Source organism: Anser cygnoides, chromosome 32 (assembly GCF_040182565.1).
Source record: "Anser cygnoides isolate HZ-2024a breed goose chromosome 32, Taihu_goose_T2T_genome, whole genome shotgun sequence".
In the NCBI taxonomy this organism is placed as follows: Eukaryota; Metazoa; Chordata; class Aves; order Anseriformes; family Anatidae; genus Anser; species Anser cygnoides.
The window spans coordinates 3,332,009-3,359,870 of NC_089904.1; the positions used below are offsets into that span (position 1 = coordinate 3,332,009).

The 27,862-nt window shown below is 63.1% G+C and overlaps 1 protein-coding gene across 3 annotated transcripts in view; it reads left to right on the forward strand.

The window, feature by feature from the left end:
* LRP1 (LDL receptor related protein 1) overlaps positions 1 to 27,862 on the forward strand; it is an 89,444-nt gene that overhangs the window by 51,743 nt on the left and 9,839 nt on the right. For 2 of the 3 annotated variants that reach the window (XM_066985783.1, XM_066985785.1), the window contains 52 exons: positions 5 to 130; positions 366 to 482; positions 585 to 665; positions 2,820 to 2,987; positions 3,364 to 3,546; positions 3,717 to 3,917; positions 3,998 to 4,243; positions 4,842 to 5,039; positions 5,495 to 5,699; positions 5,808 to 5,972; positions 6,403 to 6,647; positions 6,764 to 6,895; positions 7,018 to 7,245; positions 7,392 to 7,566; positions 8,195 to 8,289; positions 8,399 to 8,548; positions 8,816 to 8,956; positions 9,081 to 9,209; positions 10,513 to 10,644; positions 10,919 to 11,053; positions 11,130 to 11,259; positions 11,827 to 11,953; positions 12,206 to 12,357; positions 12,498 to 12,622; positions 13,624 to 13,995; positions 15,199 to 15,388; positions 15,756 to 15,960; positions 16,148 to 16,340; positions 16,766 to 16,891; positions 16,995 to 17,123; positions 17,607 to 17,726; positions 18,391 to 18,504; positions 18,962 to 19,111; positions 19,269 to 19,403; positions 19,893 to 20,009; positions 20,238 to 20,366; positions 20,548 to 20,670; positions 20,977 to 21,117; positions 21,202 to 21,389; positions 21,626 to 21,809; positions 22,035 to 22,120; positions 22,476 to 22,595; positions 22,960 to 23,147; positions 23,353 to 23,558; positions 23,798 to 23,986; positions 24,230 to 24,378; positions 24,877 to 24,970; positions 25,397 to 25,513; positions 25,622 to 25,741; positions 26,299 to 26,421; positions 26,770 to 26,895; positions 27,144 to 27,260. In XM_066985783.1, the coding sequence (XP_066841884.1) occupies positions 5 to 130; positions 366 to 482; positions 585 to 665; positions 2,820 to 2,987; positions 3,364 to 3,546; positions 3,717 to 3,917; positions 3,998 to 4,243; positions 4,842 to 5,039; positions 5,495 to 5,699; positions 5,808 to 5,972; positions 6,403 to 6,647; positions 6,764 to 6,895; positions 7,018 to 7,245; positions 7,392 to 7,566; positions 8,195 to 8,289; positions 8,399 to 8,548; positions 8,816 to 8,956; positions 9,081 to 9,209; positions 10,513 to 10,644; positions 10,919 to 11,053; positions 11,130 to 11,259; positions 11,827 to 11,953; positions 12,206 to 12,357; positions 12,498 to 12,622; positions 13,624 to 13,995; positions 15,199 to 15,388; positions 15,756 to 15,960; positions 16,148 to 16,340; positions 16,766 to 16,891; positions 16,995 to 17,123; positions 17,607 to 17,726; positions 18,391 to 18,504; positions 18,962 to 19,111; positions 19,269 to 19,403; positions 19,893 to 20,009; positions 20,238 to 20,366; positions 20,548 to 20,670; positions 20,977 to 21,117; positions 21,202 to 21,389; positions 21,626 to 21,809; positions 22,035 to 22,120; positions 22,476 to 22,595; positions 22,960 to 23,147; positions 23,353 to 23,558; positions 23,798 to 23,986; positions 24,230 to 24,378; positions 24,877 to 24,970; positions 25,397 to 25,513; positions 25,622 to 25,741; positions 26,299 to 26,421; positions 26,770 to 26,895; positions 27,144 to 27,260 (8,037 nt within the window). The remainder of the gene's footprint in view (positions 1 to 4; positions 131 to 365; positions 483 to 584; positions 666 to 2,819; positions 2,988 to 3,363; positions 3,547 to 3,716; positions 3,918 to 3,997; positions 4,244 to 4,841; positions 5,040 to 5,494; positions 5,700 to 5,807; positions 5,973 to 6,402; positions 6,648 to 6,763; positions 6,896 to 7,017; positions 7,246 to 7,391; positions 7,567 to 8,194; positions 8,290 to 8,398; positions 8,549 to 8,815; positions 8,957 to 9,080; positions 9,210 to 10,512; positions 10,645 to 10,918; positions 11,054 to 11,129; positions 11,260 to 11,826; positions 11,954 to 12,205; positions 12,358 to 12,497; positions 12,623 to 13,623; positions 13,996 to 15,198; positions 15,389 to 15,755; positions 15,961 to 16,147; positions 16,341 to 16,765; positions 16,892 to 16,994; positions 17,124 to 17,606; positions 17,727 to 18,390; positions 18,505 to 18,961; positions 19,112 to 19,268; positions 19,404 to 19,892; positions 20,010 to 20,237; positions 20,367 to 20,547; positions 20,671 to 20,976; positions 21,118 to 21,201; positions 21,390 to 21,625; positions 21,810 to 22,034; positions 22,121 to 22,475; positions 22,596 to 22,959; positions 23,148 to 23,352; positions 23,559 to 23,797; positions 23,987 to 24,229; positions 24,379 to 24,876; positions 24,971 to 25,396; positions 25,514 to 25,621; positions 25,742 to 26,298; positions 26,422 to 26,769; positions 26,896 to 27,143; positions 27,261 to 27,862) is intronic. The other variant, XM_066985784.1, reaches the window with a different exon arrangement.

Below are 27,862 nucleotides of genomic sequence, written 5' to 3' on the forward strand. Positions count from 1 at the left end.
GCAGACCAGCACACCTGCCCCTCGGACCGCTTCAAGTGCAAGAACAACCGCTGCATCCCCAACCGCTGGCTCTGCGACGGTGACAACGACTGTGGGAACAACGAGGACGAGTCCAACTCCACCTGCTCGGGTGAGGAGCCTGGCAGGTCCTCAAGGAGCAGGGGGAGAGCCAAGCCTTTGCTGTTCCCCTTGCACTGTGGGGCTAAGATTTCAAGGCCACCTGCGGGGGTCTCTGCTGCCCACCTTGCAGAGGGTTTGGCGGCTGTGCCTAGCGGGAGACCCTCTGGGGTTTGTTCCCCACCTTTCCCCCGGTACCCCAAGGCACTGCCAGCTGTTACAGCTCTGTCCATCTCGCCCTGCACCAGCTCGGACCTGCTCTCCCAACCAGTTCTCCTGTGCCAGTGGGCGCTGCATCCCCATCTCCTGGACTTGTGACCTGGACGATGACTGCGGGGACCGCTCGGATGAGTCTGCTTCGTGTGGTGAGCAGGGGGAGGAAGCACAGGTGCCTCTGGGGAGGCCACGGGGCTGGGTGCGAGCAAGGGTGTCTGATCGCGCTGATCATGCCTCTCCCTCCTCCACAGCCTACCCGACCTGCTTCCCCTTGACGCAGTTCACCTGCAACAACGGGCGCTGCATAAACATCAACTGGCGCTGTGACAATGGTAAGGACCGGGCACCCAGGCTGGGAAAGGGGCGAGATCAGACGCAGGGGTGCCAGCCTGGCCGCGGCGCTGTTCGGCTAGCCTCTGTCTGCAGGGGCCGCTCCCCAGCCTGCTGCTAACCACCAGAGCCCCGGCTGTGGAGGGAGGAGGTGTTAGCTGCAGCTCTAAGTGCGTCCTGCAGCGCCGAGACCCGCGTTTCCTTGGCTGCCCTTGAGGGAACAGGCGTTGCAGGAGCAGCCTGGCGGGGACCACTTCAGCAGGCCTTGGCACTCTTTGTGGGGTGCCCTAAACGCTGTGCCCCACGGCTCCAGGCCTGCGCTGGCGGCAGGGCTGAGCCGGGTCCCGCAGCCCCAGGAAGGCACAAGAGGTGTCCCAGCAAGCTCAGGTCTGCCCTCGCTTCTGGGGCCAGGGCTAGGAAAAAAGGGTTTGCCCCAAGGCTGCCCTCCTTCCCCACAGGTTTAGTTTGATCTTCCTAACAGCTCTGCATTGTTAGGTTTAATTAGTGGGTTCAGAGCAGGCGAGGCGGGTTTAGAACTGCGGAGTGCACTTGCTGGTGTACGGGGGGTTAGCGGGGAGCCGCAGGGTGTGAGCAAGCCTCTCCCTAGGTCCTCATGAGCAGGTGGCCTCGTCCCCTGGGTCAGCCACCCCCACGAAGGGGCCACGGGTTCCCAGAAATCCACAAGTGCTTGCAGTCAGCAGCTTGCAAAAGCGACAGCCTTGGCACGGAGCACCGCTGGGCAGCAGAGCTGAAAGCCGGCCTCGGCCAGGCGCCGTGCACCCGCAGGGCAGGAGCTGCAGTGACAAGGGGGCTGCCCCCAGGCCCCTGCACCCTCTGCTGCTTCTGATCTGCCCTCGCCAGCGGCCCGGCGTGCCTGCGCAGCGTCTGTGTGTCCCTTTCCGTGTCGGTGTTCCCGTCCGGCGTCTCTGTGCTGCTCTCTGTGCGTGTGCCGTGTCGTGTTGTTTTGTTTGTCATTGTGCCCACTCTCCTGTCTTGGTTGGTTCTGTGTTTCAGAAAAAGATTGTGGGGATGGCTCTGACGAAAAGAACTGTCCAAAGCCTACCGGTTAGTGCATAGATCAACATGCACCAGACCCCAACCTGGCCCCATGCAGCCCCCCAAACCTGCCCCCTCCGGAGTGCTGCCAGCCCCCTGGGGCTGGTTCTGCAGGCGGTGGCAGCGGCCCTTGCGCTCCAGCAGCAGGAGAGGGAAGGCGAATGGTGGGCACGGCGCCTCCCGGCTCACCTCGCTCGGTGGGTTGGGAACTCCTGCTAGAGGGAGCCCGGAGAGCTCAGGGCCTGGAGCTGCAGGAGCTGGGCTGCCTGGCAAAGCCACAACGCAGCCTCCGGGGCCATCGTCCCCACTTGGGGCAGCACGGGCCGAGCACCCCTGTCCGGGGGGAGGTGAAGGCCCTCTGCTGAGCTCAGGTGGGCATCTGCCGCAGAGCAGAGCCCCCTGCTACTTCCAGAGCCCCCTGGTACTTCCAGTAAGCCGGGCCAGCTCATGCCCCCACTGGTGGCCCTGGCAGCCCAGGGAGCGCAGGGCAGGGCGTCGGGGCCACATTGCCAGCGTGACAGCAGTGCCAGGATAAATCTCCCCCTGCCCCTCAGCGGGAGCTGGGATTCCTTGCAGGCGAGCTGGCACCCCACAATTGGCCGTACCAGCCCCGTTTCCCCACGGGTGCACCCTGTATGGGGGTGCTCCGCTCCCCACGCTGCCCCCAAGCTCCGCTCCCCGCTCCGGAGCGGAGCGGCCCCCGTCGGCGCTGGGTGCCCTCCCAGCCTCCCCAGGTACATGGCTGATCTATGCAGTTTCTGTGTTTCATTTCCTTTGTGAGCTGCTGGTGCTGTGGCTGCGCCTGGTGAGCATGTTGGGGGGCCAGGGGGGTGGCTGGAGGACGGGCGGGCACGGGGGGCTCTCTGTTCAGATCCCGCAGCCAGCGCCGGAGGGGCTGCCCATCGCCCTGCGTCTGTCTGTCTGTCTGTCCGTCCGTCTGTCTGTCGACGTGCTCTGTCTGAGCTCTGCTGTTCCCCGCTTCCCCCCGCCACCTCCTCTAGCGGGGGTCTCTGCCTTTCTCCCCTCGCTGTGCCTCCGCCAGCCCTCCCCTGGGGGTCCGGGCGCTTGCTGAGCCCCCTTCCCCTCCCTCCCCTCTGCAGACAACGACTGCGGGGACAACAGCGACGAGGCAGGCTGCAGCCACTCCTGCTCCAGCAACCAGTTCAAGTGCAACAGCGGGCGCTGCATCCCCGTGCACTGGACGTGTGACGGGGACAACGACTGTGGGGACTACAGTGACGAGACTCACGCCAACTGCACCAACCAGGGTGAGCCCCCCGGGCCACGACGGGGCTGGGCTGCACCTTTGCTGTTGGCCTGCCGCGGCCCCGTGTCCCCGCTTTGGTGGATGCAGGCAGGGCTGCCCCTTTCCAGGCTCTACCTGGGGAAAGGGGAGGTGGGGAAAGATGTCCCACGGCACCAGTTCTGCTGTCTTTGTGCCTGGAGAGCCCTGGGCACAGCCCCCTGCTCCCCAGTAGGGAACCCTGCAGCTTCTGCCCCCCTGCTGGGTGCCTGCATGCCCCTCCCGCACCCCTGGGTGCCCCCGTTGCTGCCGAGCGGCTGGCCCCGCTCCTGCCCCCCAAGCCCTCCTGGTTCCCAGTTCCTCTGGGCGAAGGCAGTGAGCGGGGCATCGCCTCCCACCAGCCACGCGCCCGCCCGGGGGCTGCCACACTGACGAGTTCCAGTGCCGGCTGGACGGGCTCTGCATCCCCATGCGCTGGCGCTGCGACGGCGACACGGACTGCATGGACTCCAGCGACGAGAAGAACTGCGAGGGGGTCACCCACGTCTGCGACCCCAACGTCAAGTTTGGCTGCAAGGATTCAGGTGAGAGGGGAACTGCGGAGCTTCTGCTGACCGCAGCAGGGGCTGGGGCCACCTCTGGGCTTGGTGACACTGAGGACGGGGGAGACGGAGTGGTGCCAGCTGCGGGGACCGTGGGCGCCTTGAAATGCTGCCTCCTCCGTGTCTGATCGTCGCCCTTCTTGCTTTGCCAGCCCGCTGCATCAGCAAGGCCTGGGTGTGTGATGGGGACAGCGACTGTGAGGACAACTCGGACGAGGAGAACTGCGAGTCGCTGGTGTGCAAACCTCCCTCGCACACCTGTGCCAACAACACCTCCATCTGCCTGCCCCCCGAGAAGCTCTGTGACGGGTCCGACGACTGCGGAGATGGCTCCGATGAGGGCGAGCTCTGTGGTGAGCTGGGGCCGGGATGCGGGGGCTTCCCCAGCTGGGAGCAGGGACAAGGACCTGACAAGCGTGTCCCCCCCCCACAGACCAGTGCTCCTTGAACAACGGTGGCTGCAGCCACAACTGCACCGTGGCCCCTGGCGAGGGCATCGTGTGCTCCTGTCCCCTGGGGATGGAGCTGGGCGCAGACAACAAGACCTGCCAGATCCAGAGCTACTGCGCCAAGCACCTCAAGTGCAGCCAGAAGTGCGAGCAGGACAAGTACAATGTCAAGTGCTCCTGCTACGAGGGCTGGATGCTGGAGCCTGACGGCGAGAGCTGCCGCAGTCTCGGTGGGTGCCGGTGGGATCGGGTGCAGGCGGGCTGCAGGGGCTCGCAGCCTTGCCCCCCCCCCGCCCCTGCTCGCATGGGGGTGGCAGCAGCAGAGCAGAGCGTGAGGACCACGGCTGGTCCTGGGGGATCTGCCCAGCCCTGGCCGTGTGCCCGGGGGACTTTCAAGTGGGGAATTTACGTGTGCCCTTGCTGGCCTTGTTCGTGCAGCGCTCACCCAGGCTCTGGGGGCATAGGAGGGGTTAGTGGCACAAGAAAGCAGCTCTGTTCTGGTGCCTGGGGAGAGCGGCACAGTGAGGGGGGACGGGGAGATTGTCCCGAGCCAGAGGAAGCGAGGGAAGAGGGGGGTGAGAGCCTGGGTGAGGCTGGGGTCAGCACGTGGTGGCTCCGGTTTGTGCTGGGGGTCTGTGGTGGGCTGACCAGGGCTGTGGGGAGGAGTGCGTGGGGGCACCTTTGGCTGGCTCAGCCAGGGGCTGCGGGTGGTCCCACAGCGGGCACGGGGGCTGGGGACAGCTTCTGCCTGCAGGTGTGGGGGCCGTCGGTCCCACTCAGTTCCCGCCTTGTCCACGTCCCATTCTGAGCCTGCCCTGTTCTCCCCAGACCCCTTCAAGCCATTCATTATATTCTCCAACCGCCACGAGATCCGCCGCATTGACCTGCACCGGGGTGACTACAGCGTCCTGGTCCCTGGGCTGCGCAACACCATCGCCCTGGACTTCCACCTCAACCAGAGCTCGCTGTACTGGACTGACGTGGTGGAGGACAAGATCTACAGGGGAAAGCTGCTTGAGAATGGGGGTGCGTAGTCCTGGGGGCATACAGCGTGCTTGCACGGGCCGGGCGGATGGAAGGAGAAGCAGGCGTGCGTTTCTGGGGTAGGCTCCCAGTGGTGCAGCTGCTGGAGCCCCCAGCCCTTGTAACGATCCCTTTCTGCTCTCCAAAGCCACTCATTACGTAGGAGTCAATTAGCATTCCCAACGCTTCCCTAGCAGTAATTACAGCCCAGCGCAAAGCCCAGGCCCCCACCCTGTTCGTGCTTTCTGATGGTGCTGTGAGGAGTCCTGGTGGGGGGGCAGCCAGAGCCCAGCCTGTGGACCACGGATGTGGAGCTGAGCCCCGGCAGTTCAGGGCCAGCTGGGGGAAGACGTAGATGGCAGCTGTGTCCCCCACTATCAGCCCTGACTGAGCTGAGCCCGAGGGAGGGCTGGGGAGGAGGCCCCCAGCCTCAGCCCTCCTGGTGCTGTGCCCCGCAGCGCTGACCAGCTTCGAGGTGGTGATCCAGTACGGGCTGGCCACCCCCGAGGGCCTGGCTGTGGACTGGATCGCTGGCAATATCTACTGGGTGGAGAGCAACCTGGACCAGATTGAGGTGGCCAAGCTGGACGGCACCATGCGGACCACGCTGCTGGCTGGGGACATCGAGCATCCCCGTGCCATCGCCCTGGACCCCCGCTATGGGTAAGGCAGGAGGGGACATTGGGCACCTCACCCCACCTCTCACTGGGGAGGCGGAGCTCGGTGCTCCCACGTCCCCACGCCGACCGTCCCCTCTCGGTGTCCCCCCAGGATCCTCTTCTGGACGGACTGGGACGCCAGCCTGCCCCGCATCGAGGCTGCCTCCATGAGCGGCGCGGGCCGGCGCACCATCCACAAGGAGACGGGCTCGGGGGGCTGGCCCAACGGACTCACCGTGGACTACCTGGAGAAGCGCATCCTCTGGATCGATGCCAGGTCAGACCAGGACACCCGTGTCCAGCCGCCTCAGCCCTGCCCCGGCTCCTACAGGCTTCTCTGCCTCTGTCCCCTCTGCGTCGCTGTCCCCTCCACATCCCTCCCGGCTCTGGCAGCTTTCCAATGGCTTCTGTGTTGTTCAGCCGTTTGGCCTCTGGGCTCAGAGCAAAAGCCTTCGCTCTGTGGGGTCTGCTCGTGTCTGTGACGTTTTCCAGCCTTTGCTCTGGGTTTCCTCCGCTGCAGGGGCTGCAGTCCCTGGTGTGACTCGGTGGTCGTCCTCCTCTGCAGCATTACGCAGAGCAGAGGAGGAGGCTGCTTAGATTCTGCGGATTGTGGCTGTTCCATTAAAAACCTGGGCCTGGTGGCCCTTGCCCGGCTGCCTGCCGGGTCTCACGCCTTGTCCCCCTCTCCCTGCCTCTGCTGGGCACAGGTCAGATGCCATCTACTCAGCCCTGTATGATGGGACGGGGCACATCGAGGTGCTGCGGGGACACGAGTACCTGTCGCACCCCTTTGCCGTCACCCTCTATGGGGGCGAGGTCTACTGGACCGACTGGCGCACCAACACGCTGGCCAAGGCCAACAAATGGACGGGGCACAACGTCACGGTGGTGCAGAGGACCAACACGCAGCCGTTCGACCTGCAGGTGTACCACCCCTCCCGGCAGCCCCTGGGTGAGGCCTGGCGGGGGAGCGGCAGCGGTGCTATGGCCAGGGAGCGCTGCGGGGAGACCCTCGCGGGCAGCGGCCCCGGTGGCACGGACACCTCTGACTCTGTGTCCCTTTCGCAGCTCCTAACCCCTGTGAAGCCAACGGGGGCAAAGGGCCGTGCTCCCACCTCTGCCTCATCAACTACAACCGTACGCTGTCCTGTGCCTGCCCTCACCTCATGAAGCTGGACAAGGACAACATGACCTGCTACGGTAGGGATGTGCCCAGGGCTCCCCGCGGGGTCCGGGTGGGAGCAGGACACGCCAGTGCTTCGGACCAGCTGTGCAGAGCTGGCTGAGGTCCCACCGCAGCCCCATCTCGCTCCTTTCCCCAGAGTTTAAGAAGTTCCTGCTGTACGCGCGGCAGATGGAGATCCGGGGCGTGGACATTGACAACCCCTACTACAACTACATCATCTCCTTCACGGTGCCCGACATCGATAACGTCACGGTGGTGGACTACGATGCCCTGGAGCAGCGCATTTACTGGTCTGATGTGCGCACCCAGACCATCAAGAGAGCCTTCATCAACGGCACTGGCGTGGAGACCGTTGTCTCGGCAGGTGGGCACGGGAGATGGCTGCCCTGCGCGCCTGCTCCCGGGCCTCTGGAGGCTTCGGGTCCATGAAACTGGCCTTCTTCTTTGGCCTGAGCACTGTCCCATCCCCATCCTCACAACTAACCTGTCTCTCTTCCTGTTGCCTTTCAGACCTGCCCAACGCCCACGGCCTCTCTGTAGACTGGATTTCCAGAAACCTCTTCTGGACCAGCTACGATGCCAACAAAAAGCAGATCAACGTCGCCCGCCTGGACGGCTCCTTCAAGAACGCGGTGATCCAGGGGCTGGACAAGCCCCACTGCCTGGTGGTTCACCCCCTCAGAGGGTGGGTCTCATCCAGCAGCGGCGGTGGGGTGCTCGGGGTGGTGGTGTGCGGCGCCAGCAGCCCAGGGTTCGAGCTGAGAACGTCAAAGGACAAGGAGTGCGTGCGGGCACACGTGTGAGCGCGCCTGGCAGTGCACGTGCATGGTGCGGAGGAGAGAACAGGTTGCGCTTCGTGTGTGTCAGTGCATGTAGGAGGTGTGAGAGGAGGAGATGGGGCTGCAGCTTAGGAGGTGTGCGTCTGCCGGCGTGTGGGAAGGAGCGGGCTGCGCTCCAGTACACGCATGCGTGTGTAGGAGAGCCGACGTGAGGAACAGGCTGTGGATATGTGCGCACCTGTGAGCGTGTGCTGCTCTGGGTGTGCACGAGAGAGCAGGGGTTGCAGCACCGTGCTCCGCGCGGGGCTTTGCGGGGCTGGGCTGTGTGCGTGACCCGGCTCCATCCCAGGCGCGGCACCAGGGACGAGGCCTTCAGCCTGCCCGAGCTGAGGGAGCCCGGCGAGCACGCTGGGGTGGTGGGTGCTGGTGGGGCTGGGTTGGGGAGGCTGGGAGAGTGGAGTTCCTGGTGGACAGAGGTGTGGGCCGTCTCTTTGGGCTCGACCCAGCGTGCTCACTGGTCCCTCCCTGCTGTAGGAAACTCTACTGGACAGATGGGGACAACATCAGCGTGGCCAACATGGATGGCAGCAACCGCACGCTGCTCTTCACCAACCAGAAGGGGCCCGTTGGTACGGATGTCGCCCTGCCCCGCAGGCACCCCGTCTGCTCTGCATCGCCCTCCCGGACGGCCACAGTCCCTTCGTGTCTTTTTGACGCTGAGGCTCCCTTGCTTTCCAGGCCTGGCCATTGACTACCCAGAGAGCAAGCTGTATTGGATCAGCTCTGGCAACGGCACCATCAACAGATGCAACCTGGATGGCAGCAACCTGGAGGTGATCGAGTCTGTGAAGGGTCAGCTGAGCAAGGCGACCGCGCTGGCCATCATGGGTGAGAGCTGGCAGCGTGATGGGGTGGTTCAGGAAGCCCTTGCCTTGTCTCCTGGCCCTGCCCGAGCACAGGCTGCGTGCTGCCACCTCCAGCAGCTGCGGAGGGGATGCAGCTCGGTTAAAGGCTGGGCTCAGCCCCCTCCTTCCCTGCCACTGCATGTAAATCTGCGTGGAGTCACGGCTCTGCCCTGCTAGGGGAAGAGCTCTTCTGCTGGGGAGGGAGGGGACGGGGACAGCTGCTGCATCTTCCTGCCTCCCCTCCTCCCAGGGGACAAGCTGTGGTGGGCTGACCAGGCCTCGGAGAGGATGGGCACCTGCAACAAGAAGGACGGGACGGAGGTGACCGTGCTGCGCAACAGCACCACATTGGTGATGCACATGAAGGTGTACGACGAGAGCATTCAGCAGGGTGAGCGCATGTTCCTGGTGGAGAGCCCGCGGTGCTGGGGATGGGCTCAGAGCCCCCGTGTCTCAGCACTGGCCCCTGCGCCCAGCCCCACACCAGCCCTTACCCTTCCTTCTCTCCGTGCTAGCTGGGACCAACCCCTGCAGCATGAATAACGGCGACTGCTCGCAGCTCTGCCTCCCCACTTCGGAGACCTCCCGGTCCTGCATGTGCACTGCTGGCTACAGTCTGAAAAGTGGACAGCAGTCCTGCGAAGGTGAGCACACCCATCCCGTCCCCGTGTCTGTGTGCCCCTCCTCGGAGCAGAGCCCCTGTGGCTCTACCAGCACGCCACGGGGCCGAGCTGCTCGCAGGACAGGCACCGAGGCTCATGTGCCGCATGGGGGGTGGTAAACACCTCATCCAGCACCGGCTGCGTGGTGGGAGCTGAAGCAGAAGCTGTCAAAGGGGAGATGAAATGCTTGCTGTCGGTGGCGGGGTCGGGTCACTGAAGTCGCGGGGCTGCCCAGTCCCAATCCTCGGCCCCACTGCAGTCCCCCCCCGGTGCGGTCTCCCTGCCCCGACAGGAGCGAACGGCTTCTCCCAGCTGCTTCCCGCAGCGTTTGCCCTGCAGTTCCCAAATCTCTGCCCAGTTTGCCACTGTCACCTTCAGGAGGAAAGAGCCCCCCCCGCGCCCTGTTTGCTGCCAGGGCCTCTCAAAGGCTGTTTGTGTGCAAAATGTTCTCGGTCTTTTTGGACGGGGCTGGCGAAGTTGCCGCACCATCTGGGTCAGGGCAGGGACTGCATAACAAACGCTGCCCTGACCCAAATGCGGCGCAGAGCCTTTGCCAGCGCTCAGCTGGAGGCGGCTCTGGGAGGAGTCCTGGCTGCACTTGTGCCAACCCTGTCCCTCAGCGGGTCAGCACCCCATAAAGAGGCTTTGGTGGGGATCAGCAACCCTTAAACAGGCCCCTCCTGAACTTGCAGCCTCCAAGTAGCTGCTAGGCAGGACCTTGCTGGGTCAGAGCCCCGTTCAGAGTGAAGCCGGGAAGGGCTTTTCTGCTGTTTCCCCTCTCCTGCCCAGCAGTCCTGGGCCTCATGCCCGGCTGCATCAATTCTCGGTTCTTTCCTGCAGTATTTTCCATCCCTTCCCCTGCCTGTTGTGTTGGTGAAAACCATCCCATCCCGATCAGGGGAGGATAACCTTTTCCTCCGTAAGTTCATCCTGCTTAGTCCCCTCTCAGGCAGAGACCCAAGCGAAGCAGGAGCATCCCTCCATCATGCGTAACCAGGGTGCTGCAAAGCTCTTGTAGCACGCCCGAGCTGCAGCACCGTGGGCAGGAGCAGGTGCTCGGTGTCCGGCAGCGCTGCTCCGCTGGTCCGTCTGCTGTCCTGGGCCCTCTGCCCGGGATGGGGATGCTGGGCGCTGCCGTAGCGCCGGGGTGGAGCCCTCGCACCGGCCCTGCTGGGCGTTTGCTCCTCCGTGGTGCTGCAGTCGCGTGGCTTTCCATGAGCTGTGGCTGCCCCTTGAAGGACTGTGTCTGTTGGTGGGACGTTCACTGTCCCTGTCTCTGTCGCAGGTGTTGGCTCCTTCCTCCTGTATTCGGTCCACGAGGGGATCCGCGGCATTCCCCTGGACCCCAACGACAAGTCGGATGCCCTCGTGCCCGTGTCGGGGACCTCGCTGGCTGTGGGGATTGACTTCCACGCAGGTGACGTGCGATCTAAGAGCGGGACACCGGGGCTTGCCTCTGCTGTGGGGGCCAACCAAGGGCTGGCGGGGTTGGGGCAGGGGAGAACAGGGCAGGAGGGGTGGTCGCCCCGCGCCAGTATGGCAGCACCTGCCCCACAGCACGTCCTGTCCGGCCGAGGGGGCTCAGGTCCCCATGCTGGGGCTGTGGGGTGCAGCTCAGCCCAGGTCTGCGCTGTCCTTGGGCAGTCCCAAGGCGGTCGCTGATGGGAGCCCTCCCACCTGGCCCCCCTCAGAGAACGACACCATATACTGGGTGGACATGGGGCTGAGCACCATCAGCCGGGCCAAGAGGGACCAGACGTGGCGGGAGGACGTAGTCACCAACGGCATCGGCCGCGTGGAGGGCATCGCCGTGGACTGGATCGCAGGTGAGGGGGGTGGGCAGGCAGGGAGGGGGCGGCGGGGGAGTGGGAGGCACGAGGTGCTCACTGACCCTCTCCGCAGGAAACATCTACTGGACAGACCAGGGTTTCGATGTCATTGAGGTGGCCAGGCTGAACGGGTCCTTCCGCTACGTGGTGATCTCCCAGGGGCTGGACAAGCCGCGGGCCATCACGGTCCACCCGGAGAAGGGGTGAGGGACTGCGCAAAGCCGCCTGGAGAGGGCTGCTGGGGAGGGTGGGCGTGCGCTGGGACCCCTGCCACCCCTCCCGAGGCACCGTTGGGGTTTGCGTGCAGCAGAGAAGCGGGACTCGTGGGTCTCCTGCCTTGCGCCGCACCAAGGAGATCCGAACCCCTTGGGTCTCCCTGCCCCTTCAGCAACGTGCTGAGCTTGCTTCCCAGCAGCACCCCTTGACCTCGTGGGTGCCAGGCACCTCAGAAAACCTGAGTGGAGCCTCCCCAGGATGGCTCCGGCTTTGGGCAGTGTCACTGAGAGAGGAGAGGGAAGGGGAAGGACGGAGAACCGTGCCTTAAGTGCCTGGCACGCGGGGCTGGATCCTGGGCCGCATCCAGCCATAATGCAGCACTCCTTCCCCGGCACAGTGCGGGCGGCGAGTCCTTGGTGTCCGGGAGGCTGGCTGCTCACCAGGGGACCGCGTTTAGGCCCTGGCACGGAGGAGGGAGGGAGGGAGAGAGGTGTTCGTCCAAGGCTGCCGCTGCTGGCCGGCCCCGTGGTCACGTCCCTGTCGCCCTCCCGCAGGTACCTGTTCTGGACAGAGTGGGGGCAGTACCCCCGCATCGAGCGGTCCCGCCTGGACGGGACCGAGCGCATGGTGCTGGTCAACGTCAGCATCAGCTGGCCCAACGGGATATCCGTCGACTATGAGGTACGGCAGCCACCTGGGGGCCGACCCAGGGCCTGGCGAGGACTGCGCAGGGCCCGCAGGAAGGGTCTCAGCAGCCGGGCCTTTGGGGGACCTGCCTGCCCTCCGCAGGGTGCTGGAGGCTCCTCTCCAGCATAGGGGAAATGGTCCGGGGTGGTCTTCCAAACCCTAGGGCCTTCTGCTGGGTGTGGTGGGAGGCGTGGAGCGTGTTTTAGGGTCTGTGCGCTCGTGTTGCCGACTGGGCTGGTTCCTCAGGACGGGAAGCTGTACTGGTGCGATGCCCGGACCGACAAGATTGAGCGAATTGACCTGGAGACGGGAGAGAACCGTGAGGTCGTCCTGTCCAGCAACAACATGGACATGTTCTCGGTGTCTGTCTTTGAGGACTACATTTACTGGAGTGACAGGTGCGGCTCCTGGCGGGCCCCGTGGTGCTGGGGGTGCTCTGGGCGCTGGCTTCATGAGGCAGACGAGGGGAGCTGGGGGTGCTGGGGGACAGGTTCGGAGCAGCGCCCCACGTCACTCGCTCAGCGATTCTCTTTTTTAGGACTCATGCGAACGGCTCCATTAAAAGAGGCAGCAAGGACAATGCTACTGAATCGGTGTCCCTGCGGACGGGGATCGGCGTGCAGCTCAAGGACATCAAAGTCTTCAACCGGGCCAGGCAGAAGGGTATGTCGGGGAGCTGAGCACCCTGCTGCGGCGCCGCTCAGCACCCGCTGCTGGCTGGGCTGGGTACGACGGGCGGATGCGAGGTGGGGGAAGGAAACAGACAGGCTGCTGTGTCCTCGAGAAAGAGCATGCGGAAGAAAAATGCAGTGGGCTGAGCCCTCTTCACCTGCTTCCTCTGGGAGCAGGGGCAGAGGTGCAAAGCTGCCAAGTGGGAACTCGGGTGGAGTGGGAAGTCCCGCGGAGAAGGACTTGGGGGTCCTGATGGACGAGAAGCTGGACGTGAGCCGGCAGTGCGTGCTTGCAGCCCGGGAGGCCGACTGTATCCTGGGCTGCATCAACGGAGGGGCGGGCAGCAGGGAGAGGGGAGTGATTGTTCCCCTCTGCTCTTGTGAGACCCCACCTGGAGCACTGCGGGCAGGCCTGGGGCCCCCAGCACAAAAAGGATGCGGAGCTCTTGGAACGGGTCCAGAGGAGGGCCACTAGGACGATCAGAGGGCTGGAGCACCTCTCCTCTGCAGAAAGGTTGAGGGAACTGGGCTTGTCTAGCTTGGAGAAGAGAAGGCTCCGGGGAGACCTCACTGCAGCCTTCCAGTACCTGAAGGGAGCGTATAAACACGACGGGGAGCACCTGTCTGTATGTGTTGATAGTGATAGGACAAGGGGGAATGGTTTTAAACTAAGTGGTTTTAAACTATTTAAACTAAAACGGTTTTAAACTAAGACAGGGGAGATTTAGGTTAGATATCAGGAGCAAGTTTTTCCCTCGGAGGGTGGTGAGGCACTGGGACGGGTTGTCCAGGGAGGTTGTGGATGCCCCATCCCTGGAGGCATTCGAGGCCAGGCTGGATGCAGCTCTGGGCAGCCTGCTCTAGCGGTTGTCAACCCTGCCCGGAGCACGGGGTTTGAAACTAGATGATCTTCAAGGTCCTTTTCAACCCAGGCCGTTCTGTGATTCTGTGATCTCCCGCGCAGTCCTCTGAGCTCCCCTCTCTTCTGCCCAGGCACCAACATCTGTGCCCAGAACAACGGGGGCTGCCAGCAGCTCTGCCTGTTCCGGGGCGGCGGGCAGCGGACGTGCGCCTGCGCCCACGGCATGCTGTCTGAGGACGGCGTGAGCTGCCGGGACTACGACGGCTACCTGCTGTACTCGGAGCGCACCATCCTCAAGAGCATCCACCTGTCGGATGAGAACAACCTCAACGCGCCCATCAAGCCCTTCGAGGATGCAGAGCACATGAAGAACGTCATCGCCCTGGCCTTCGACTACCGTTACGGCTCCAAGGGCAGCAACCGCATCTTCTACAGCGACATCCACTTCGGCAACATCCAGCAGATCAATGACGACGGCACGGGACGCAAGACCATTGTGGAGAGTGAGTGTCCCAGGGCATCTGCCCTCAGACCCCTTTTCTGCTTCCTCCTGAACACCCTCTTACTTCACCCAAGGGTTTGTTTTCCTGTTAACGTTCCTTGGTGCTTTTGAGAGGCATTTTGAGTGACAGTTGCTAAGAGTTCAGCTGGGAAATCTTCTACTGGAGCCTCTAGAAGTGGCAGCAGCCTCTTCTGTGGTAGAGGACGTGGATGCAAGGAGCAGTTGCAGAGCTTGTTCTGGCAAGGAAAGCGTATCACGAGGCTTGGCGTGCATGTGGGTGTGCTGTGCTCTAGAAACAAGACACTGCAGCAAACTTGGGATCTGCTCTATGTTTGCACTTCACTTCCAAGACAGACCCATCAAGGCTGAGCAAACCTTGCCACAGCCTGGCCCTGTCTTCACCTCAAAGCCCTTGGTTTGCACTTGATTAGTTTTATTGGCTCCTACAGCTGTTGAAAAGACCGTGTCTGTTGCTCTGCATCGCTAGGGAAAACCTCCAGCAAGGGTTATAAATGTGCTCACTAATGACTGTATTTACATTTGGCACTCGAGATAGCTTTTACTACTGAGATCAGGAGAGCAGGTCCCGTCTTTTGTAGCTGGTTCATTAAGCCTTTTGTTGATCATTAATGGGGAGGAAGGATGGGTGCGCAGTTCAAGTTTATCTCGTCACCTCTGGGCCTCGGTTCTCCCGTCCCTAGAAGTGGGAGCAGACACGGTGAGTGAGTTTCTGAGCACTGCAGCATCAGATTGCAGGAAGAAGGAGACCAGAAGCAAGGCCAGCCCCTGTGGGAAAGACGAGTAGAGCCCTGGCTTGAAAGCCAAGTTGAAGTCTTTGTTTCATCATAGGTGAATGTTCCTCAGCCTTCTGACAAGGAGATGTAGCTACCTGATCTGTAGCAAAGCTCTGCTCAGGGGTCTCCTGAAGTCTTCTGGGACCTTGGTTCACTTGCATGTCCAACCACCAGCCCTATCCTGCTGAGTTCCCTCTTCATTGCCCCGCGCTGTTGCACTGGTGCAGTGCTAACAAGCAGCCAGTGCCTCTGAGAGATGTTTTGGGGTGTAATTAAAAGCAGTAAGCCCAGGCTGCCACATCTGAGCATCGCGGTTGGCACTGGCTGCGTGGAAGGAGCCTTGCAGGAGCAAGGGGCTGGAGGCAATCCTGGGCCAGAGCCTCACCCTTGCCCATCCTCTCGCCCTGCAGACGTGGGCTCGGTGGAGGGGCTGGCGTACCACCGCGGCTGGGACACACTGTACTGGACGAGCTACACCACTTCCACCATCACCCGCCACACCGTGGATCAGAGCCGCCTGGGGGCTTTTGAGAGGGAGACGGTGATCACCATGTCGGGAGACGACCACCCGCGCGCCTTCGTGCTGGATGAGTGCCAGAAGTGAGTGGCGGCGTCGCCCCCGCCGGGTCTGTCAGCCCGAAGGGTCCGCATGGCCCCGAGGACCCCTGCAGGTCCAGGGACCCAGACCCCCTCCTGCGGGACAGGCGCTGGCTCCCAGCAGAGCGCATCAGACCCCAGGAAGGAAAGGCCCTGTCCCTCTCTGCGCATCCCGGTACGGGGAGTACCACGCTGTCCAGCTGGCGATTGTGTCCTCGTTCATCCCCCTCCTGCCCCCTCTGTGTGCGGACGATGTCCCCGTCTATCCCAAAGGCCCTGGAAACCTTTAGGCAGCAGAGGGGCGGGTTGAGCCGAACATGTGGCAGAGAGCTGGGGTTTGCAAAGGTGTTCCGTGTCCCTTCCCTTCCAGCCTGATGTTCTGGACCAACTGGAACGAGCAGCACCCCAGCATCATGCGTGCCACCCTGTCTGGTTCCAACGTCCTCATAATCATCGACCAGGACATACGGACACCCAACGGGCTGGCCATTGACCACAGGGCTGAGAAGATTTACTTCTCTGATGCCACGCTGGACAAAATCGAGCGCTGTGAATATGATGGCTCCCATCGCCACGTGAGTCCAGACCTGGCAGGCGTCGGGGATGAGGGTGAAGGGTGCTGGAGCAGAGCTGTTCCCCTGGCACGGGGGCATTGGGCTTCCCCCAGCGCAAACAGACGGGGACAGGCTGCGGTCGGGGCAGCGCTGGGGGCTGTCCTGTAGCCAGGTTCCCTCGTGCTCATATTTTGCCGATGTCTGGCAGGTGATCCTGAAATCGGAGCCCGTGCACCCCTTTGGCCTGGCTGTCTATGGCGATTACATCTTCTGGACAGACTGGGTGCGCAGGGCTGTGCAGCGAGCTAACAAGTACGTGGGCACTGACATGAAGCTTCTGCGCGTGGACATCCCCCAGCAGCCCATGGGCATCATCGCCGTGGCCAACGACACCGACAGCTGTAAGGACACCCCACACCCCACTCGCCACCCCGTGGCCTTGCCACCGTGCGCCCCCGTTTGCTGCCCCAGCCAGGCCTCTGCCCCCCTCCCCTGCGCTTCTCATCCCCCTGCCAAACAGCTCTGCAACTCCACCCCATGTCCCTTCTGTCCTGTGATCGTCCCTTGTTGACCCTCATGCCCGGGGCACGTCCGTCTCCAAGCCCTGTGCAGGCTGGAGAGGGAATTTTCCCCACGTGTGCCTTTCCCAGGACATCCTCCTTGCAAGCTCTGGGGAGACTGGCTGCTCCCAAACACGTGCATCCCCCCCATAGCCCTGTTTGAAGGGCCCAAGGAGGAGCCCGCACCTTTCCTATCCCCCCGCAGGGAGGACAAGGGGAGGGGACTGCTGGGGTTGTCCCCGGCGTGACTGCTCTGTCTCTCCTAGGTGAGCTGTCCCCATGCAGGGTGAACAACAGTGGCTGTCAGGACCTCTGCCTGCTGACGCCCAAAGGACATGTCAACTGCTCCTGCCGCGGCGAGCGCGTCCTGCAGGAGGATTTCACCTGCAAAGGTGGAGGGGAGGTGGAAGCCAGCAGCTGGTGGGATGGGAAGGGGTGGAGGAAGAGGGGCCCTGCTCCTCCTGGCGGAGCTGACTCTCCTCGCACTCCCCGCAGCCCTGAACTCCACCTGCAACATGCACGACGAGTTTGAGTGTGGCAACGGCGACTGCATTGACTTCAGCCGGACCTGCGATGGCGTGGTCCACTGCAAGGACAAGTCAGACGAGAAGCAGTCCTACTGCAGTAAGGTTCCTCCTCTTGCTGCTTTGCTCGCACACACGCACGCGCACAGGCACCCCGCTCGAGCTGTCAGCTCCACCAGGCAAAGGGTGCCGGGGCTCCTGGGTGCCGTGGATGGGCGTCTTTTCGTGTCCCTCTGGTGCTCTTCATCCCTTTTGCCCTCCCAAGGCTGGGACCAGCCAGGCTTTAAGGGCTCCGGAACTTTCTTCTGGGGGCACGGGGGACAGGTGGAGAAGGGGACACCTGGAGCCGTCCTGATGGGGTTTACAGCACCCTTATTCTGACAGCAACCCTTGCTCTGCAGCCAGAGAGGATCTCTGCTGGGCAAGGGCCAAGCTTAACGCAGTGATGTTGCCAGGACAGCGCAAGGGAATCTGTTTCCTAATCGTGCTTGTGCAGTTTCTCCTCTGCTGAAGGTCCCAAGTCGCTGACAAGCCCGGCTGCTCTGGCTCTCCCCTGGCGCTCACCATCCTTTCTCTCTCGCAGGCAGCCGCAAGTGCAAGAAGGGCTACCTGCACTGCATGAACGGGCGCTGCATCGCCAGCCGCTACTGGTGCAACGGCGTGGATGACTGCGGGGACAACTCGGACGAAGTGCCCTGCAACAGTAAGCAGGCTGCCTGGCTCCCTGCCAGGGCTCCGTCAGCTGTCTGGGACAGGGACAGAGGCGTCGGGAAAGGGTTACCTTCAGCTTGACGGGATCAGAGCAGAGCTGGGGCTTGATGGAGAGTCAAGGTCTAAATCATACTTCCACTGCACCGCTTTGTCAGACTCATTCCCTGATAGCTGGGAGGAAGAACTCCCACAAATGGCAGCGCAACACCCGGAGCTAGGTGAAAATAGCGGTTTGAGATCTGGGGAGAACACGAGGCAGAGGCGAGGTGCAGCATCACTGCTCCCCACTTCTGCGCTCCTGAGAAAAGGGCACGCAAGCACACCAAGGGCGGCATCCGTTCGGAGCTGCAGCTTTGTAGGAGCCTGGCTGCTTGCTTTAGAACTGCCTGTGGAGGTTATGCTCGTCTCTGAGCCCGCCCAGGCCTGCTAGCGAAAGGCCAGCTCAGCAGACAAGTTCAGATGTGGCAGGTGGAGTCCATGAGCCAGAAGGGAGCCAGGTCTCCATCGAGAGGGGACATAGACCTGGGAGCGCAGGATCGATGGTCTGTGGCTGTGCTGGGCTGGGTGTGCGCATGCCACGCTGCCAGTGGGGTGGCTGTGCACGCTGGGTCCCCAGCCCAGCCTCATCCCCTGCGGGGGCTTCCCCCTCGTTGCAGAAACCAGCTGCGCTGCTACCGAGTTCCGCTGCCGGGATGGGACCTGCATTGGCAATTCAAGCCGCTGCAACCAGTTCATCGACTGTGAGGACGCTTCGGATGAAATGAACTGCAGTGAGTGCCCTGACCGTGTCCTGTTCTTCCTGCTGCCTCCCCAGCTCTGACCTGCTGTCGCTTCTTTGGAGATGCTTCCGCCCTCCGTGTCTGTGGGCTGGGGTGCTGGGGCCCTGTATTGCCTTGTGGTCTAGGGGAATGGTGCTGAGTCGGGGCAGGAGCGAGCTCCTGATTCCTCCCCAACCAGCAGAGGCTTGCCCAGGTTATTCCCTCTGCTGGGAGCCACCCTAGTCCCTGTCACTTCAGCCCACCTGCATGCTGCTCAGCCTCTCACCACCCCACAGCCGTCAGAGGAGCCTTGTGAGGTGCCAAGAGCCAGCGTTGTTCCAGCAGCTTGGGGCTCTGACCCGTGGGTCAGAGGCTGCCCTGTGCCAATGTGGGGCGCGCAGGGCTTGTGCCGGCAGCGGGAGCCGGAGCTGAGGGCCGTCAGCGGGGCTTGTGCTGTGCTTTCTTGCAGCCGCCACTGACTGCAGTGGCTACTTCAAGCTGGGGGTGAAGGGGACCACGTTCCAGAAGTGCGAACACACCTCCCTGTGCTATGCACCGAGCTGGGTGTGCGACGGAGCAAACGACTGCGGAGACTACTCAGACGAGCGCAACTGCCCTGGTGAGAGCAGCGGGGCAAGGAGTGGGGAGTGCGGGCTGGGCTCCGGCCCCAGACGTGGGTGTCGCACTGTCTCTCCAGCCAGGTGCTCCCTTTGGGGTCCCACCGGGCAGCGGGGGGCTGTGCCACCAAGCCTACGGACGTTTTCTTCCCAAACCAGGTGGGAGGGAACCCAGATGTCCAGCCAATTACTTTGCCTGCCCAAGCGGGAGGTGCATCCCCATGACTTGGACCTGTGACAAAGAGGACGACTGCGAGAATGGAGAAGACGAGACTCACTGCAGTGAGCGGCAGGGTGGGGAGAGCAAGGGACTCAGGGGCCGTTGCGTGGGGTGGTAAGAGCAGGCAGAGCACAGAGGGAGGCAGGAACCTCTCCTCTCTCCAAGATCCCTTGGCCAAGAACCAGATTCCAGATTCTTCCTCTTTGTGGTGTTATTCCACAGGCGCAGACTTTTAACCGTGACCAAAACAAATGTCCTTGCACGTTTCTTTGCTCAGCATGTGCATGTATCCATAGTCCCTTTAGGGGTGCCCGGTTACAGCTCATTTGAGTGATGGATTTTGTTCCAACCTCCCTGAACAAACCCCCAACAGTACCCAGGAACTGGGAACCCCCCCTCCAGCTCCAGAGCAGGGAATCCCACATGGGGGCACTGCCAAGTCTGGGCAAGCAGGATCGCCAGCACCAGCCCTAGCACCCAGCTGGCTCAGCCTGGCCACGTGCTGCTGCTGCGTCTGTCCTGCTGCATTGCCCCGGCTCTGAGCCCCTCCTCTCCTCTCCCAGACAAGTTCTGCTACCCCGTGCAGTTCGAGTGCAACAACCACCGCTGCATCTCCAAGCTCTGGGTGTGTGACGGGGCAGACGACTGTGGGGATGGCTCTGACGAGGACAGCCGCTGCCGTGAGTCTGCTCCAGCCCCTGCTCTGACCTCCCCGTCCCTGCCCACGATGCTGCCCCGTCCCAGTGCACTCCCACCTCTGCCGTTCCTTCTCCCACCCCTGCCCTCCTGCTCCATGATCCTCGCTGCCCTCCTGGATTCCCTACTTTGGGGCACCCTGGAACACGAGGGCGCGTAGCCCAGGAGCGCAGGCTCTCCAGCAGCTTTCTTCCCGCTTGTCCCTTCTCCAGGGCTGACAACCTGCAGCACAGGATCCTTCCAGTGCCCAGGCACCTATGTCTGCGTGCCAGAGCGCTGGCTCTGTGACGGAGACAAGGACTGTGCCGATGGAGCCGACGAGACCCTCGCTGCTGGCTGCTGTGAGTCCTCAGAGGGCTGCGTGCATGGTGGGGCCAGGGCTGGAGCTGGGCAGGAGCACAGCTGCCTTGGGGGCTCAACCCCACCGCCTGGGGCTCAGGGAGCAGCAGGAGAGTTCGTGGTCTGCCCCTAGGGCTGCAGGGGGCGTGGGGAGCAGGGGCTGACAGCGGTGCCTCGTTGCAGTGTACAACAACACGTGTGATGAGCGGGAGTTCATGTGCGGGAACCGCCAGTGCATTCCCAAGCACTTTGTCTGCGACCACGACGACGACTGCGGCGACGGCTCGGATGAGTCTCCCGAGTGTGGTAGGTGTCACAGCGTGGAGTGGGGGGACGTGAGCAGAGGGAGCGGGCAGATGCAGTGCCGGACAGCCGCAGGAGAGCTGCCTTCTCCCCAGCTGCCCTGCAACACACCCGCCCTGGTGCTGCACGTTTTTTGGAGAGGTCCAAAGCCTCCTGCCTTGGCCTCCTCCTCGGCCCAGTGCTGCTCTCCTGTCCCCAGGCGGGCTGAGGAGGGTTTGAGCACCCATGCCGCGGCTGCGTGGCGCCCTGCTCGCTGCTGGCCGGCTCGGGGTGGTGGGGGGCGCCTCCTGAGCCCGCTGTCACCCGCAGAGTACCCGACCTGCGGCCCCCATGAGTTTCGCTGTGCCAACGGCCGCTGCCTCAGCAACAGCCAGTGGGAGTGCGATGGCGAGTTCGACTGCCATGACCACTCGGACGAGGCGCCCAAGAACCCGCGCTGCAGCAGCCCAGGTACCTGCAGGGGCCGGGGCTGGGGGAGCGAGGCTGCCCAGCTGCTCGTGCTTACGACTGCTTTTGCCTCCCTGCCCACCGCAGAGAACAAGTGCAACGACTCCTTCTTCCTGTGCAAGAACGGGAAATGCATCCCAGAGGCGCTGCTTTGCGACAACAACAACGACTGCGCGGACGGCTCGGATGAGCTCAACTGCTTCATCAACGAGTGCCTCAACAAGAAGATGAGCGGCTGTTCCCAGGAGTGTGAGGACCTCAAGATTGGGTACAAGGTAGAGGCCCGCTGGCTGGGTTGCGCAGCTGGAGCTGGAGCGATGCCCCAGTGCTCCCTGCCTCCTCCACAGCCCTCGTAGCGTGAGCGTTGCTTCTGCCCTGCTCCGCAGTGCGCACGTGGGCACTCAGCCTGCGTCTGCGTGTGCTGTTCTGCCCGTGCCTGTCCCCACTTGCCCCTCACCTCCCAGCGTGCGGGCCCTGGCTGTGGCTAACAGCTCCTGGTTGCCTCCTGCAGTGCAGATGCCGTCCCGGGTTCCGGCTGAAGGATGACGGGAAGACGTGCATCGACATCGACGAGTGCTCCACCACCTACCCCTGCAGCCAGAAGTGCATCAACACTCTGGGCAGCTTCAAGTGCCTATGCATAGAGGGCTACAAGCTCAAACCTGACAACCCCACCAGCTGTAAAGCTGTCACAGGTGAGCGGGGTGTAGAGGCAGGGATGCTGTCGTGACAGCAGTGGGATGCTGCCAGTGCTGGAGTTGGTCGCGGGGCTCCGGAGGCGAAGCAGCTGCACCTGGCTCGTGGAGGAGAGCCAGGACACGCAGGGCATGGGGGGAGGCGGCTCCGCGTGCTGCTGAGGGCGGGTGCCTGCCCTTGTGCCGGCGGCTCGCCCCTGATGCGTCTCCTGATCCCCTGTGCAGATGAAGAGCCCTTCCTCATCTTTGCCAACCGGTACTACCTTCGGAAGCTCAACCTGGACGGCTCCAACTACACGCTGCTCAAGCAGGTGCGGAGCAGGAGGGGGGCACCAGCCCGCGGGGTTGGGGTCTGCACCTGGCGCTTGGAGCGGGTCCGGCGCACACAAAACCTCCCAGCCCAGGAGTCTGGGCTCTTGGCTTCCCGCACTGATAGCGGGCCCTGTATAAACAACGGCTCGTGCTGTGAATATACACAGGGTCCTGTGTAAGCAGCAGCTCTTCAGTAGCGGCCCTTTATAAGGCAGGGTCGACACAAGTCTGTGGGTGCTTTTAACTTTGCTCAGGGACTGGGAGCTGTGGCTGGGGGCTCGCTAGTCTTTCGAAAGCCCCTGACACCCCGTGCTAGCAGGTGAAATGGTTTCAGTGCTTCTCCCTTCCTCCCAGGGCCTGAACAACGCAGTGGCTCTGGATTTTGACTATCGGGAGCAGATGATCTACTGGACAGACGTCACCACGCAGGGCAGCATGATCCGCCGCATGCACATCAATGGGAGCAACGTTCAGGTGGGGGACAGAGGCAGCCCCCAGGCTGCAGCTCCCTCCCTGCTCCCTGCAGGGGCCCAGGTTGGCCGCAGGGTCACCAGGGAAGGGGACACAAGCCCTTTCATAGGGTCGCCACAGGTTCCTACAAGGTTCACACATGTTCCCACAAGGCCTCCACGGGATGTTTTGCAGCACCATCCCAATCAGATGGGCTCCGTGCCGCCCCAAAGCGGTGGGCAGGGAGGGTTTGGGGAAGAGCAGAGCGAGGAAAGGGAGTTGGGCAGGAGCCGTGCCCTGGGGAATGGAAATGTCGTGGCCATTCCTGGCCCAGGGAAGGACCTGGTTCTGCCCGTCCAGGCCCTACTTTTCCGTTTTCTCTCAACAGGTTCTTCACCGCACTGGCCTCAGTAACCCCGATGGGCTGGCAGTGGACTGGGTGGGAGGCAACCTGTACTGGTGTGACAAAGGTCGGGACACCATCGAAGTGTCCAAGCTCAACGGCGCCTACCGCACGGTGCTGGTGAACTCGGGCCTGCGCGAGCCCCGGGCGCTGGTGGTGGACGTGCAGAACGGGTGAGAGCCTCCGGGACCTTCCCCTCTACCCAGGGCTGGGGCAGGGGGCCCTTCTGCCACCTTGCTGCTGGGGCCAGGGCCTTCCCTCCTGCCCTCCGGGACACCTGGCTGCTTCTCCCTCCCCGGCACCCCCATGCCCATGCGTGGCTACTGCTCTGGCTTGCGCAGGACTCAACCTCGCTCTGCTCTTCTCTTTCCCTCCCAGTTACCTGTACTGGACAGACTGGGGTGACCACTCCCTGATTGGGAAGATTGGCATGGACGGCACCAACCGCAGCGTCATTGTTGACACCAAGATAACTTGGCCCAACGGCCTCACCCTCGACTACATCAACAGTCGGATCTATTGGGCCGATGCGCGGGAGGACTACATCGAGTTCGCCAGCCTCGACGGCTCCAACAGGCACACGGGTGAGAGCTGGGGCTCCTCCAGGCCCTCGGGGGGTCTTAGGACTGGTCCTGGGGGTGTGGAGCCAGGATTCTGGGGTGGGGTCCCCTCTTCCAGGAGCTCCTCCGTGCATTTGAGCAAGTGGAAGCGTTTGCTCCCTAGCAGAGCTGACCCTGCGCAGAGGCTGTGCTGCGTGGGGCTGCGGGCAGGGTGGGGGGGCTGGGGGCAGCCCCTCGCTGAGCCCACCCTCTCCCCCTTGCAGTGCTGAGCCAGGACATCCCGCACATCTTCGCCCTCACCCTCTTTGAGGATTTCATTTACTGGACTGACTGGGAGACCAAGTCCATCAACCGAGCCCACAAGACCACAGGTGCCAACAAGACCCTGCTGATCAGCACGCTGCACCGCCCCATGGACATCCACATCTACCACCCCTACCGCCAGCCCGACGGTGAGCCGCAGGCATGGGGGGGTGCGGGGGGCCCTGGCTCTGCAGAGGAGCCCGGGGCAGCAGCGCAGGAGGGCCAGGGCAGGGCACAGGGTGCAAATGGAGGCCAGGGGCCGCCAAGCTAGGAGAGGGGGGTGCAAAAAAGGGATGTGCGTGGTGAGGAGGGGCTCACAGCTCGGGGGTCGTGCACCATTCGGGTCCTCCCCCTTGGTCTGACTTGCAGTTCTCTCCCTGCCATCTCCCCAGTTCCCAACCACCCCTGCAAGACCAACAACGCAGGCTGCAGCAACCTCTGCCTCCTCTCGCCGGGCGGGGGGCACAAATGTGCTTGTCCCACCAACTTCTACTTGGGCAGCGATGGCAAGACCTGTGTCTCCAACTGCACAGCCAGCCAGGTAACAACCAGCCTGCCTGTGGAGATGTCCCCATGGCAAGCGTGTGCCTGGGCTTGCGTGCACGTCGCTCTTGCGAGGTTCTATCCCGCTCCAGCAGCAGCGGCTGCTGCAGCTCCGTGCGAGCGCTGGTGCAGGCGCCGTGCATCGGGGTGGTGGCGTTGCACATGCCTTCTCCTGGCGTGGGCAACACCTCCCTCCTGTGGCACTTCCCAGCACATACAGACTGCAGCTCCTGGGGTGTCCGAGGGAGGCAGCTCTGGAGTGGCGCTGCCTGTCCGCCGTCCTCCCCAGACCCCAGAGGCTGTGGAGGGCGAACTCGGGGTGGAGGGCTTAGGACAGGCTGGGGCACCGAGATACAGGAGTGTCTGGGAAGGGACGGCAGGGAGGTCAGGGCCCTTGGCAGAGGGGGTGCCCTGGGGACAATGCCACCTGGGGTCCTCCGTTCCTGTCCGGGGTCACCATCTGAGCCGCTTTCACAAGCTTGTCCCTCTTTCGCAGTTTGTCTGCAAGAATGACAAGTGCATCCCTTTCTGGTGGAAATGCGACACCGAGGATGACTGCGGGGACCGTTCGGATGAGCCCGAGGACTGCCGTGAGTGCCGAGGGGGCTGCCTGCAGCCCACCGTGTCCCAGCTCCCTGGCTGTGCTGCCTGGCCCTTGGAGGGCACGAACAGCCCACGGCACTTCCGTGCCAGCCAGAGCAGCCGGGCTCTGCTTCCGCAGCTGGTCCTCGAAAGCCCTGCTGCTGTCCTGGCTGAGGGACAGCGCTGGTGAAGGGGAAGGTTACCCTGTTAATGGAGCCTGGAGCATAATAATTCACTTTCCCTGCCTAAGATGTAGCCCGATGGGAGACAGCAGCCGGCTGCTGCTCGCTTCGCAGCCGTCAGAGCCCAGCGTCGCGCGTGCTGGTTGCTGAGTCCTTGTAAAGGGCCCCAAAGCGGAAAGAGGGGGAGGTTAAGGTTTGCCCTGAAAATGTTCCCCAGAGCAGGCGTTTCACCCTGTCCTCCTCTCCCCACAGCTGAGTTCAAGTGCAGACCGGGGCAGTTCCAGTGCTCCACCGGGATCTGCACCAACCCAGCCTTCATCTGTGATGGAGACAACGACTGCCAGGACAACTCGGATGAGGCCAACTGCGGTAGGTTCCCCACCCCGCCTCATGGTCCTCGAACCCCAGCAGGGCTGCAGCACCCCATTAGAGCAGAGGTGCTGTCTCTGCTTCTGACGGCGTGACCTCCCTTCCCAGATATCCACGTGTGTCTGCCCAGCCAGTTCAAATGCACCAACACCAACCGCTGCATCCCCGGCATTTTCCGCTGCAACGGGCAGGATAACTGCGGTGACGGCGAGGACGAGAAGGACTGCCGTAAGTGGGGAGCTGTTTAGCCTGTTAGGATGGGGAACCTACATGGGGCAGGGGTGAGGAGTGCTGCGTCAGATCTGTGTCTTTGGGTATTGTCTTTACCAGCAGAGTGGCTTTCTGGGTGATGCTACCCCTGGGCACGGAGCTTTCTCCTTACCCTGCTCTGCTTAGAGTTTCTGACCACCGTCGCCCTGCAGCCCCTACTGACACTGCTGTTTCCTAGTAGAAACCAAATCCTCACCTCCCTCAGAGTGGCAAGTTCAGTATTTGCCATGGCTTTGCACTGAGCCTTCTGCACGGCGGAGGGATCTTGTTGCTTCCCTGCCTTATCTCCATGCAGCTGCTCTGTCCCGAGCAGCAGTGGAGCCCTTCGAGGCCATCGGAAGGCTTTTTTCCCCATCTCTCCTGTGCACGTGGTCACCAAGGAAGCCTGAGCGCTTTGCTTTGATTCCTAGAGCATCTGTGGGCCTCTCCGCATTGTGGGGTGGTTTCTGTGGGGCGGTGGCTGGCAGAGCCCTGCCTGCCCGCTGCCTCTCCTGACTCTGCCTCTCCCCCCGCAGCGGAGGTGACCTGCGCCCCCAACCAGTTCCAGTGTGCCATCACCAAGCGCTGCATCCCCCGCGTCTGGGTGTGTGACCGGGACAACGACTGCGTGGATGGCTCCGACGAACCCGCCAACTGCAGTAAGCAGCCTGCGGGAAGGGGGCTGGGTGGCTCCAGGCACCAGGAGCTCCGCTGCGGCCGGTCAACTGCGTGCGTCTGCCTGCGGGAGCTGGGTCCCTGCTCAGTCCCGGCAGAGCTGCAGGTGCTGCGGGCAGCGGGTGATGTGGCTCTGCCTGGATCTGTCCCATCGAGATGTTCCTCTCGGAGGACTGCATGAAAGGGTGGCGTCCTGCCCCGTCTGTACCGTGCAGGGGTGCTGCACGCGGCTCCGGGCTGCGGGGACGAGGCGTTCGGGAAGGAAATGTGACCGGGCAGTGCCAATGCCGTCTCCCCTCCCCATGTGCGTGTCATCTTGTTTCCCCCCCCAGCACAAATGACTTGTGGTGTGGATGAATTCCGGTGCAAGGACTCGGGCAGGTGCATCCCAGCGCGCTGGAAGTGTGACGGGGAGGATGACTGCGGGGACGGGTCCGATGAGCCCAAGGAGGAATGCGGTGAGCAAGGGCTGGGGCTGGGGAGACGAACCCTGAGGGTGCCTCGTGTCCTTCCATCCCCGAGTGCCCCGGGTGTTGGGGACATTTTATCTGCTTGTTTTCCTGAACAGTGTGGGCGAGGCTGGGTCGGAGGGAGGCTTCTGGTGCGGCTGCCCGGCAGGGAGCAGCGCTGCCCGCCCTGCTCGTAGGCACGCCTGCTCCCGTTTGTGCGCGTGGGTGATGCCGATGCCTGTCCCTGTCCCTCCCAGACGAACGCACCTGCGAGCCCTACCAGTTCCGCTGCAAGAACAACCGCTGCGTGCCGGGGCGCTGGCAGTGCGACTATGACAACGACTGCGGGGACAACTCGGATGAGGAGAGCTGCAGTACGTGCCACTCACCAGCGTTCGCTAGCCCTGGAGCGCGGTGCAGAGGGGGCGGTGCAGGTCCCCCCAGCCCTCTACCTGCGAGTGACCCGGCTGCCGCACGGGGAGGGAGCCATGGCCTGGCTGGGGGCTGGTACCTGGGGAGCCCTGGGAGCAGCCTTCTGCCCTTGGGTGGAAGCCTCCTGGCCCCACAGGTCTGGATAATTCGGTCCCGGGTGCTCCTGGCCGCACTGGGGAGAGGCCAGAAGTGGCAGCAGGTGAAAGGCACGGGGCGAAGCTCAGCACCCCCGTGGGTGGCAGTGTCCTGCTCATCGTGCGGTCACGCTCGCCTGCTGGATATCACCGTGGTGGAGCAGGGCTGGCCGTGGAGCGGCTCGGCTTTACGCCCTCACCTTGCGCTTTGGCTCCAGCTTGGCAGGCGGTGCCCGCTGAGGTGGTTTGCCGACGGCTGTGCGAACAGCCTGCCCTCGGGAGGGGAGATGTGGTCTGTCTGGAACGAGCTGGACCCAAACCACAAACCTGGCCCAGGGGTGCAGGAAGACAGGCGGTTTGGAGAAGCTGTGGCTGCCCTTAATGAGCAGCCGCTTGTTAGCGGAGCTGTG